Genomic DNA, 12,921 nt, shown 5'->3' with positions numbered 1-12,921 from the left:
ACGGAGTAATTAAAAATTGTTTGGTTGATTGTATACGGTGAATTATCGTTAATTAAGATATACCTAGTAATTCCTCAATTTTTAAACTACTGCAACATTTGTAGTTTTGCTATGTCAATGTACGAAGAAGGATTTAAATCATTAATATTTATGGTTACTCCCTGGTAAAAAGTATAAAAAAGTAAATAGTTTGAAAATACGGAGTACGGAGTATGTAATTTTGAAAGTATAAAGAAAGGGCGAATGTGGAGCGATTTCTGGCTAAATGCTAGAAGACGTTGAAATTCCTGATGTACACCATTTTCATAAAATTCTCATAATCACGTGGATGGTAAATTGTGAACTTAACAGTGAATTAGTGTATTTCGAAAATTTTGACATATTTTAACATTTTAACAGGAAGTTCGAGGAATGTGTGAATACTACATAAATGTAAATGCCGTGATTATATAACGAAAAAAAGGAAATAGTCTTCATGTTTGCCACAAGTTTTTTTTTTTGTGTGCGTGTGCGCGCGCGTGCGTGCGTGTGTGTGAGATGGTTAAAGAAGGGAATGCACCACATAAGTAACATGTAATGGATGAGTGAATAAAGGGCATTTTCTCAACTCTCAAGTGCACATGACAATGCAAAGAAATCTAAAGTTTTACGTTTATATACTTGTTAGGGTAAATAATCTATAGTGTTACATCTATGTACTTGTGTAGAGTAAATAATATCGATCCAACCAATTGATTGGTTGTTCAGTGGTGAATGATGATTGGGCTGAACTTGGTAGAGAGAACCCCGTGTTCAATCCCCCGCAACAATAATTGGAAGGTGACTGAAACATATCCACCCAGAATTCGTCCTGAATCCGAATTTGCCCTAAGGGTGAACCGGGTACTAACACCCAAAAAAAAAAATTCGATCCAATCAATATAATTAAATACTCTTATATATATATATATATATATATATATATATATATATATATATATATATATATATATATATATATATAAACATTCACTCTTTCATGTGTACAACATACACGAAAATTAGTTGTTTCGCCATCAACAAAGAAACAACACGCCGGCGTAAGAAAAGAATGTCGATCAACTACGGTGATCCACCTTTAGCTAAACAGGACGGATTGGTTCAACCAAAAGTGGATGGTCCACCTTTGCATATAATGGGGATTAAGGAATAAACCAGGGGCCTATAAGTAATTTGGACAAAATTAAAGAATTTGGATTATAGTATAAGCACAATTAAATAATTGTCACAATTAGAATTTGGATGCAACTAGTTTAGTTGGCAAAATCATAAAGGGTAGTAGCCAAGACCTGAAATCAAATCTCGTCTATATCATTTGTTGCCTTGCCGTTTGTGACTCTCTCTATACAAAAAAAAAAACAATTAGATGCAAGGGTGAGAGTATGAGAGGGGTGATGAATCATGTGTCGTATACTTAAATACAAATTATATTACTCAAAGTCTCAAATACGCCGGTCTTTCTATAAATTATCTTATTTTAGGGTACATTTATAAAGACGATTTTTGTTATCTGGTTAGTGTAATTCGTTCTAAAAAACACTATTGAGTATACCAATAACAAACTTAACGTTGTGAGTATATTTTAGAGCAAGATAGAGGCTATAATAAAGATATTTAATTATATACGGAGTTATCTAATTTAATTGCATATCATATTGACAATTGATCAATTTAAAGTGGATCTCTCTTGCTTGTAAAACCTTCTAATATATAGTTTCCATTTATGGATCTTTTTGGGGTTAAAATTAATTGACTTATCACTTGGAAAAGTCATGACAATATCCCGTGTCTATTTTTATTTGTTTTTGACATATGCTTAATTTGAATACTCCATATTTCGATATGGAGAGAAGTGTTCAAGAAAAGTATATCACGACTAATTATAGAAGTAGTAATCAATTATATTTATCCATGATGATTGACGAGTGATGACAACTGTTTAAGAAAAGTCCTATAAAATTTGGTAAAGGCGGGATAATATATATTTTGCAAATCTCATAAATTAGGGATGAAGAATGGAATATAAAGTTAACATTATACTTCAATAGGTCAACTTATCACCACCGTAAATATACGAAATATTTTAATATCTATATTAATTGTCTTAATTATGGTAAATATAGTCGTTAATGCGGATTAGAGTATATTTGATGCTTCACCCGTATCAAAATAATTATCGCTTTAACATTTTCATAGTGATTTATAATTCGGCAATTTTGTGTAAAACCCCTTACCGAAAAGACCACTTTGGTTGTTTAACTAATTAGTTCCATTGCTTAACTAATTGGTTACATTGATTAACTAATTATTTATAATGCTTAACTAATTAGTTCCATTGCTTAACTAATTAGTTCCATTGGTTAACTAATTAGTTATAGTGGTTATCTAATTGGTTACACTGTTTAACTTATATGATACCAATGTGGTGTTTTGGGTAAGACCGACATATATAAAAGTTTGTATTTATAATTTAGGGGGTGGGATGTTTATTTTGTCTTAAATAAAATAATACTCCGAATATTATTATTTACAATCATGGATCCCAAATTCCCAATGCAATATAATTGCTGAAGTGTTGAACTTCATCCGAATGGGTGCTCTAAGTTGTTCGTCTGATTTTCTTTCTCAGTCGAATAAAATAATTGTCGAAAAGTGCTTCTGGAAGTGTTGTTTCTCATAAATTTATTTTGGAAATACTCTAACTTCACTTTTCTCGGTGCAAAATTTTGTAATTCCTACACAATTTCATAATAATGAATAATATAAAAGTCAGGAGTATATCGATAATCCAAAGGATACAGTTTTTTTTAAAAAATAATGGAGGAAGTTAGTTAAATCGACAATTTAAAAACGAACAAAAACAATACTCAACTTGTCAAAAGTCAAGACTATAAGAATATACTACGTACGAAGTATGAACTGCGAATCATATTACTTTACTACCAAGAATAGTTCTCTTGAATGTGAATCGTGTAGTAAAAGCCCGGACCTCTAACGTTAATACAGAACATACATGAAAAGCCCGAACCTTTAACGTTTTATGAAGTAAAATTTATTTTTTATTATTTTTTATTTACCAACCCGTATTTATTGAGGTCACGCTTTTCATTCACAAAAACGGTTCTAGTTCTAGCCTTAATTACAGACAACCTACAAAACAAGTGATTTAATAAAAATAAAAAATAAAATAAAAATAAAGTAATAATTGTAGCTAATAATTCCAAGTGATAAGTCAATCAATTTTAAGCCGTTTTGTTTCAACTATACTAGGGAAACTTAATTATTACACCTACACCTACACCTACACCTACTAATGAGTTTAGGTATACTCCTACAATTTTTTACGTTTTTATTTTTAAAAAAGGAAAAAAATAAAAATAAAAAAGTGGAAAACAAAGGTCTTCACTTGGGACCCACCTGAAAATCTGCAACCAGACTCTGCAGTTTCATTGCCCCTTTTCTTCAACAGCTTCAAAGCTTATTTAAATCACACCCTTTGTTACTTTCTCTCTCTTCTTTCTCCTATTTCCCCTCTTTCTCTCTCTACTCTGTTTTTTCTCTTGATTTATTTTGGGGGTCAAATTAGCTCAAAATGAGTGATTAAAAAATGAAATGGGAAAACCAATTTGTTTTTAATTTTTGGTAGTGTGAACTGTTGTTGTTTATTGTTGAGGAAAGTTGAATTCTTTCCATTTCACACACTCTTCTTCTACAAATCTTGAAGAAGAAATTTCCATGGATTGACAAATCTAGGGTTTGAATTTTCACCAAAGGTCTGTCTTTTTTCTTGACTTTTATTTATTTATTTGCTTGATCTTTGATTTTTTACCATTTCCTACTTAAATCAACTTTTTTTCTTTTCTGGGTCTTAATTTTATTTGAAGAATTAGTCAATTTTCAAGTCTAACTTGTTGAATTCCTACAGAAAAATTGAATTTTGTTCTTGAAAATTGAATCTTTACCCTTAATTCTCAAGCTTAATGGGTACTTAAAGATTCTATCTTTTTGCTGATTTAACGAATAATTTGTGGTAATTATGGTTGAATTTTTTCTGGGTTTTTGGGGGTGGGAGTTTATTAGGGTTTAGAAATTTCAATTTCATTTTCTTTTTGCCCCAATTATTTTTCCTTCATACAAAATGGAGGGAATTGAGGAAGCTAACAAAGCAGCAGTTGAAAGTTGTCATAGAGTTCTAAACATATTATCTCAAACTCAAGATCAAACCCAATTTAGGAATTTAGGTTCTGAAACTCAACAAGCTGTCACAAAGTTCAAGAGAGTTGTTTCTCTTCTTAGCAATGGTTTAGGTCATGGAAGGGCTAGAATAGTTAAGCATAATAGAAAAAACCCTTTTACTCAATCCCTTTTTCTAGAATCTTCTTCTAATGTTGCTGCCAAGTTTGAACAACAACAACAACAACAACAACAACACCAACACCAACAACACCAACAACAAGCTGTTAAGCCTACATTTCAATTGCTGAAACCCAATTTGAATGAGACCTTAATTCAAGAAAATGGATCCACAACTGGGAAGAGTTGTCTGTCAATGGGTGGGAATTTGTCACTTGAGATGAGTTCAGGTGGGAAATCAACCCCAAACTCAACCCCATACCCAAACCCAAACCCGAACCCAAGCCCAAACCCGATTCAGGTTGTTCATCCAAGTTCAACTGCACATTACCAGTTGTTTCAGCAACAACAGAAGCAGCTTCAACAGCAGCAGCTTCTACAGAAGCAGCAGATGTTGTATCGAAGGAGTAATAGTGGGATTAATCTGAATTTTGATAATTCTAGTTGTACACCAACAATGTCATCAACTAGGTCGTTTATTTCTTCATTGAGTGTTGATGGAAGTGTGGCTAAAATGGATGGAAACGGGTTTAATTTGATCGGTGCGAGTCACTCTTCCGACCAGTTACTGAATCAGCATAGGAAGAGGTGTTCTGGCAAAGGGGAAGATGGGAGTTTGAAATGTGGGAGTAGTGGAAGATGCCATTGTTCTAAAAAGAGGTTTGAATCTCACTACATTCTTACTTGCTTATTTTTGCATTTAGGGCTTGTTTGGTTGATCGTGGGAAGTAGAATTTACTAGGAAGAAATGTTGTTTTCCATGTATAAGCATTTCCTAGTAAGGAGGGGATATTGTTTGGTTAACAACTTCAGCATGTTTTTGTCAACCAAACAATCCTACCATCTTACACTTACTAGGAAGTCATACTTTTCCCATGGTTTTTTTCATGTTTTTTTTATGTCAACCAAACATCACCTTAAATTCTTACTGGCTTACTTTTGCATTTAGGGCTCGTTTGGTTAATCATGGGAAGTAGAACTTTACTAGGAAGAAATGTTTCCCATGTATAAGCATTCCTTTCCTAGGGAGTAGTTGATATTGTTTGGTTAAACATGTTAAGCAACTTCAGCATGTTTTTGTTAACCAAACAATCCTACAATCTTTCATGTAGGAAGTCATACTTCCCATGGTTTTTTTTTCATGTCAACCAAACATTACCTTATTCGTAGTTTTATATTTGTGAACTTTGTTGATGATATTTACTTTTATGTGTTGATATAGGAAGAATAGAGTGAAGAGATCAATCAAAGTTCCTGCTATAAGTAACAAGCTGGCTGATATCCCTCCGGACGAGTACTCTTGGAGAAAATACGGGCAGAAACCAATTAAAGGCTCTCCGCATCCTAGGTATACTAATGTTCATGTTCTATTGTTCTGTTTTATGCTCTACATTATGATGTTCATCAAGTAATTTTAGTTTTTTTTTCTTTCCCTAAAATTTGATTGAATAATATGAAATTGCCTATTGTCAAAATGTAAATTAAGGGATGATTTGGTCTAGTTTGGCCTGGTGTTGTCTGTTCTGTTATGTTCTGATTTTTCTGGTCTGATCTAATCAACAATAAGAATAAGGTGAAGAGAACAAAGCCTAAGCATAATTTGATGAATTTTTCATGTGAAATTACTTTAAGAGCTAAACTCTTGAGTGTTCTTGCTATTTTTAGATGAAATTTTTGGTGCTTAAAGTTAAAAAGCATGTTTATTCTGGAATTCAGGTTCAATTTAGGCTGATACTTTATTAAAGGTGGTTAAACCAGTTTCTAGATTGTGCTTCTTACCACATTAACTAACTACACTTGGTAGCTTTATAGAATTAATAGATTGAGCTCCTTTACTTTATCTTTAGAAAAGGTGTCCTGTAGTCTAACTTCCTTCCTGGATGATATCAATCAGAAAAAGGAAAAAAATCGCATAATCATGATTCTAAAACAATGTATACAACATATAACAAGTATGGAGTACTACATGTGCATGCTTCTATGAGTTAAGATGCTTTTGGGCTGAATACATTGTTATGAATGATTGTGACATTTGTTCTATGTAACTAAGCCATTTACTTTATCCGAGTTTGTCATTGCTTGGATTGTCGATAGATCAGTTAATGGCTCCTGTACACAATTTTTAGTCTAGTGTGGTACCTGTAAGAATAAAAAGAGTAGAAAGCAAGGCCTTATTTTTGCCCATTTTCTCTCGGCGAAACAATTCGGCTCCGTTTGGTAGGGTGTAAAACATTTTCATGGAAAACGTTTTTCCCTTTTCATTCATTTTACGTCCTTTGGTTTGGCAAAGGATGAAAAACAAATTTCCTTAACTCCCTAAAAGGTGGAAAAACCTTTTCCATTTGAAAGGGATGTAAACCACTTTTCCACTTTACTTCCCTCTCTCTTCTTCCCTCAATTTTCACCATCTTTTCTCATTTTCTTTTAAAGAACCAAACAAAGGAAAATTAGTGTGGAATTGTGTTTTCCCTTGGAAAATCATTTTGCACTGAATATGTTTTACACCAAACCAAACATAGCCTTTATGGTAACCGGCCTTCCCGTAGAGAAGTATATATGCTCATCAGGATTGAAAATGCGTTGTTGAAATGTCATGAAATTTGCTTATAGAAGCTCACAAGTAGCACAATTTTCTTTTCAAGTAGTGTAGATTACTTGTTCCTTGGATTTGATCATAATATCATGTGCTCAAACATTATCAAGTTATACCAAAGAAAAGTTGTAATTCTTAAAGGATGAATTTTACAGGGGTTACTACAAGTGTAGCAGCATGAGAGGTTGCCCTGCAAGGAAACATGTCGAGAGGTGTTTAGAAGATCCGTCAATGCTTATTGTTACTTATGAAGCCGAGCACAATCACCCTCGCATACCATCACAATCGGCAAACACATGATTCAACGGGTTGCAACGATGAAAGCCTCCTCAAACTTTTGTGGAAAATGATGATAGATTGATCTGAATTGCTCCTGTACATAAGTTCCTTTGACTCAGGCAAGTGCAAAAGTTAGGATTTTAGCCTTTTAAGTAGTATTTTGGGAGCATTTTTTGTGGGGTTTTTTCGAGATATCATTTCCAAGCTTTGTAATGGCATTATAATGAGGGGTTTCAACTTTCAAGGGTTCATTCAAAGTGTAAAAATCTCTTCCATTTGACATTCTAAGTTTATTACAGTTGAGGAGGTGTCTATATGGTTTAGAACATTGTAGCATGTCAAACCCTTTTCAAGTTTTCTATCTCAATCCTCCCTCCACCCCCCTTGACTTATTGTTTAGTGCAATATCAACCGATTTAGTCGTGGGGCCTGTTTGGTAACTTGCTTTTTGCTTGTTTTTCATTATCTTTTGGCTTTTTTATGTGGTCAAACAACCTATAATACATGTTTGGTAAATGACTTTTTCCTTGTCTAAAAATGTGGTTTTTCTACCAAAACTCAAAAGCTAGTAAGATTAGCTTTTTACACCGTTTGTTGGCTTTTCGTTTTGGTAATCACATTTTGTATGGAACCACTAGTAGCTAGCACCCAGTTTGCTGAACACAGTTTTAGAAAATTTATAGAACATTCAAATCGCTGGTCAAACAACCCGTTGTTGCCAAACATGCCCATGAAATCTGTAGTCAAACAGCCAAGACAAACAACGGGTAACAAGCCAAGTGAAATAGCCAACAAACCAGTTGTTATCAAACAGGCCCATGAAATCTACAGTCAAACAGCCAAGACGAACAACCGATCAAACAGATCAAATGAAACAGCCAACAACCAATTGTCGCCAAACAAGCCAAGTGAAATAGCAACAAACCAGTTGTTGTCAAACAAGCCCATGAAATCTACAGTCAAACAGCCAAGACAAACAACCGGTCAAACAAGTCAAGTGAAACAGCCAACAATCAATTGTTGTCAAACAGGCCCAAGTACTATTACCATTTCATAATAGACGACAACGTTTTCTAAATATCTTTAAATAGTATATGTGATTGTTACTAATTCCGAACAGAGGAAGTAGTTTAGTTCCGGATTTTACTTCTCCGAGAAACTTCCAGGTTTTTTCATCGGCGGGTGCGTTCGGTTTGGCCTCTTTTGGCATTATTTTTGGAATATAGGAAGACTTGAAGGGTGGTAGAGGGATGATTGAACATGTATGGAAAATTGGAAGGGTGATATTGTTCAGATTTGCAAAGAGGGGAAGGGGGGGTTGGACTTTTAGTGTTGATAATTCATAATTGATTGATGGGTATTGTTAAACAATTCTGGTATCTTATCTGTTTTTTGACTTTTTTTGTGGATGAGCTGTCTGTTCTTATATTATTCAACTTTGCTTCCAAGATTTAGAGAAAAACTGGGCCATCTTTGAAGCAATCATATATTCATATTGTATATCTTACTATCTTAGTCTTTACTTTGATTCTTTCTCTCTCTTTCTCTTTCATCCTCTAGTTTAGGCCTTTATTCTGTATCAAATTATCAATATATATACTCCTTACTTCTTACACAAGTACTCCTCCGTTTTTTAATGGTTACACTTTGTTTTCGCGGTATCTAATACACATGTTTGACCATCAGTATATCCAATTACAACTCTCTTCCGTTCGACTTATTTTGATTTATTTCAGATAAGTTTAGTTAAGTTATGAAGTTCAGATAATATAAATTTAGAAAAAATAAGTTTTTCACACATTTTCAAACACAAATAAGTTTATTTAGGAAAAAATTAAAAAAAATCATATAAAATAAGGTTATACTCCCTCCGTCCCGGAATACTTGACCCGTTTTCCTTATCGTGCCGTCCTTTAATACTTGACCTGTTTCTAAAAATGGAAATAACCTAACAATATTATATTATTTCTCACTCCACCCCTATTAACCCACCTAGCCCCTACTCCATACAAAAAATAATTAAAAATTCAACCCCTACTCTCCCCCAACCCCACCTCTTAACCCACCTCCCACTAACTACATTAAAATAATACCCCACTATCAACTACTACCTATTAAATTAAATAAGTCAATTTAAGTCCCTTAAACTCTGTGCCGGTCAAACCGGGTCGAGTATTCCGGGACGGAGGGAGTATAAGTTTAGATTTGTGTGTGTGTGTGAATAGAGCTACAAAGACAATATAAATTACAAATGGAAAAGGGGTTCGAACCCGATATTATACACTTATACGAAATTAGTCTTAACTACTTGACCAAATGACCACCTATGATTCTATGAATATATGATACTAAGATTTCCATAATCCTAATTAAGGGATTTGGACATCATGGCATGTGGTATGCCGTGAGTGTGTGACTTGAGTCAATCAAAATCTTTTTGAGTTGTTGCTTGAGGATATCACATGTTGACTTGGGCTTTTTTTTTGGATTTGGCCCATTCTTTTTATGTATCCAACAGACAACAGTACATGAGTACACCAATTTTTATTTCATTAGTACTCTATGGGCACTTTGGTTGTCAATGAACAACCTCGTATTCAGAAATGAAATCACCACCATTAACTCGGTTTTTGTTTTGATAAAGGAAGGGTTGGACAAGCATGGTGCTTTTAGTAGGAAACTCGGTAATCCGCTGCAGTTTCTTCATCCCCCGGAAACTAAGCCACATATATTCCACCAGGTTTTTTTAGGGCGATAAATAGTCATACCTACGTTGAGGGATCAACTGCGATGATTCAAGTGGATGGATCTTAGCACAACGCAACAGCAATGCAGGTATGAACTGGGTGTTGAAAAATCACCAAAGGAGAGATGTAATGGTAATGGTGGGTTTTCTTCAGTAACTACGAAGAGCGCCTTACAAGCTCAAGCAATAACTTGCCTCTTCAGTGTAAAATGAGCGCGACAAGCAAGGATGAAAAATGTTACTTTTCTTGTTGATTCTTAGCAACTAGTGCAATTGCTTTTAAACAAAAAAATTCTGAAAAATGTTACTTTTCTTGTTGATTCTTAGCAAGGATGAAGCTTCACAAGATTTAATTTATTTTTCTACTTTTCCATAATGTTGTTTAGTTAGCTTCACAACATACTTGTTTATTGTTTTTGTTCTTCTTTAATGATCCAACTTTTCTTTGTTATTGGGTTGGCACTTGGACAAACACTATATATTTGGGGTGGCACAGGGACAAAGCACACTGCATAGTATTGAGTAGGAAAGAATGCCTTCTTATTACCAAAACCAACACAAATTTAAGCATAAATTACATAATCAATGAGTTAAAAAATATCATTAATCTCTCTCAAAACAAACCCACAACAATCACAACATCATTATCCAAGTACAATATAAAGTATAACTAGTATTTGGGCCCGGGCGATGCCTCGGATTATTATGTGAAAAACAATAATTATTATATTCTTTAATGAAACTATGTTTGAATTTATTCCACAAAATAATCATTCTATATTATATCAATATTAATTTTGCAAAGATAACATGTAAAAGGTTATAGCTCAATTGGCTAATATTCAAGTGTTTGAAATAGGAAGTTGCAGGTTCGAATCTTATGCTAACCATATTTCTTATTGTTTTAAATGAAAGTTTATTAATAGTATAGATTTATGTATTGAGGGAGAGCTCCACGTGGCGTGTAGATGTTTGTAAAAACGTCTTTTAATATATAATATAGATTTATTGTATGTAAAGATATCAAACCTAAAATTCTAGTATTTTTATTCTAAAAAAAAAAAAAAAAACATATGTATAAATAATTATAACAACATATCTTCAAATTTGCATGATAATCTTCCTTAAACCCTTTTCAGACCTTAATTCAGAAAAGGGTAAACCTCATACCTAACATTACAACTCCCACCAAGAACTCTCCCCCCAATCTTCCCCTCACAACAATACATTAAACCACCCCTAATTTGATCATCAACACATTTCTTACAATCATCTCTTGAAAGATCCCTTGTACATTGAGCTAACCCGTAAATCGTACTATTACGTACGTGCCCGATTTCACCTCTTGCATAACGCTTTAAACTAACAGAAGCGTCTTCTGATAATTTACTCCATAACTCACTCTTTCTGAAGTTAAAAGCATTCAGATTGTTTGTTACATTATTGACATTCAATAGGGAAAACGACGTAGTTTCGTCGATCTGACCGAAGAAGTTCCGGTCAAGGTACTTAACCATGCAATGGTCATACCATATTATGGCCCCTTTGTTACCTGGGCAGAGTTTTCGGGCCGAGATACCCGCTTCGGAAATGCAGGTCAGACAGTCGAAGGATGAGACATCGCCTCGACAGAGGCCAAGCCCACGGAAGCCTGAGCGTAGCCTGAGGGTTGGGTTAAGTACCCGAGAAGGCCCGTGACTTTGTTGAGGTTGTGCTCATAGGGATGTGTTGAAGGTTTGCTGGTTGATGCAAGAATGGCTTAGTGGACTAGCTGCAACTGTGAATGATGTTTGGAGGAAGAAAGTAAAGGTGAAGAAAGAAAGAACACAAATAATAAATTTAGAGGAAGAAGGCATATTGGTAGATTGGTTTTATGAGTTGTGTAATTGATTTTTGGTTGAGAGTGGTAAAAGATTGTTTACAGTTTGATGTATATATAATTGCAGAAGTACGAAAATTAATAGACTGTTTCCTTGTAGAAGAGGTGATTAGTCAAACAAGTACTTGAGCATACATTTGTTAATTGTTAAGAGAAGAGGTAAAAATAATTAAATGCTAGCTTCTAAAGACTTGTTCTACATAAACCAAGTCTTGTTACTTTCAGTAGAAAGTTGGTTCAGATGGTTAATACCAAATCAATAACAATGGAAGTTACAAGCAAAAACAGATGAGATGGTTAATCTTACTAATCCTTTAAAAAATACTCATTTGCTTCTCACTATTATTAAGGAGGCAAATGCATATTGATGAAATGGGAGGCAACATTAACAACGATAAAGATACATGACCAATATATCTACAAATACATGACAATCAACAAAACGACAAAATAAGGAAAAAACGAAGTATGATTCCTGTTAAAAGAAGCACCATTCTGTTCAAAAAAAAAGTACTCCCTTAAATTGGACACAAGGGAGTATCATTCAATTTTTTTGTGTTTTGTTGATTGTCATTTGCTATGATATGCATTTGCAACCATATACAGAGAGATAATTCCTTCCCTTAACTTGGCCACAAGGGTTCAAGTAGCCATTTGTTCGCAACTTCCAATAACTAAGGCATCCATTAACAAACTACCATCGGCAAATCCATAATATCCTCATTATTAGACTTGATCAACACTACCGGAAAAATGCAGGTGGGCATATCCCGAAATAATTTCTTTTAGACCAAAGCACAAAACCAGCACAAAAAGGCATGTTTCAGCCCAAATAAGCCCACGCCAAATTTATAGATTTGGACATGACTTTTTACGTAAAAGACCGGCCACCTCAAAATTTAGATCACGTCTACTCTTTATCCACAGCATGAAGCCAGTCTACGATATTGAACATTAAGCATATTAAAATCCGTGCGTGCACGGGATCTAATCTAGTTTTAACTAAGACATGCTAATACTATCATTCATGTG

At 34.0% G+C, this 12,921-nt stretch overlaps 1 protein-coding gene and 1 pseudogene across 1 annotated transcript; one reads left to right on the top strand and one right to left on the bottom strand.

Moving 5' to 3' along the window:
- The first annotated feature begins 3,520 nt into the window (after positions 1 to 3,520).
- On the top strand, positions 3,521 to 7,590 carry LOC110783980 (probable WRKY transcription factor 21). Its single transcript, XM_021988397.2, has 3 exons — positions 3,521 to 5,052; positions 5,615 to 5,740; positions 7,141 to 7,590. The coding sequence occupies exons 1-3, from the start codon at positions 4,178 to 4,180 to the stop codon at positions 7,283 to 7,285; spliced, it is 1,146 nt and encodes a 381-aa protein (XP_021844089.2). The 5' UTR covers positions 3,521 to 4,177; the 3' UTR covers positions 7,286 to 7,590.
- Positions 7,591 to 10,700: 3,110 nt separating this feature from the next.
- Positions 10,701 to 11,906, bottom strand: LOC110781929 (cysteine-rich repeat secretory protein 38-like; annotated as a pseudogene).
- Between the last annotated feature and the right edge of the window lie 1,015 nt (positions 11,907 to 12,921).

Source organism: Spinacia oleracea, chromosome 5, assembly GCF_020520425.1.
Source record: "Spinacia oleracea cultivar Varoflay chromosome 5, BTI_SOV_V1, whole genome shotgun sequence".
In the NCBI taxonomy this organism is placed as follows: Eukaryota; Viridiplantae; Streptophyta; class Magnoliopsida; order Caryophyllales; family Amaranthaceae; genus Spinacia; species Spinacia oleracea.
This window is presented reverse-complemented; position numbering and strand designations above follow the sequence as displayed.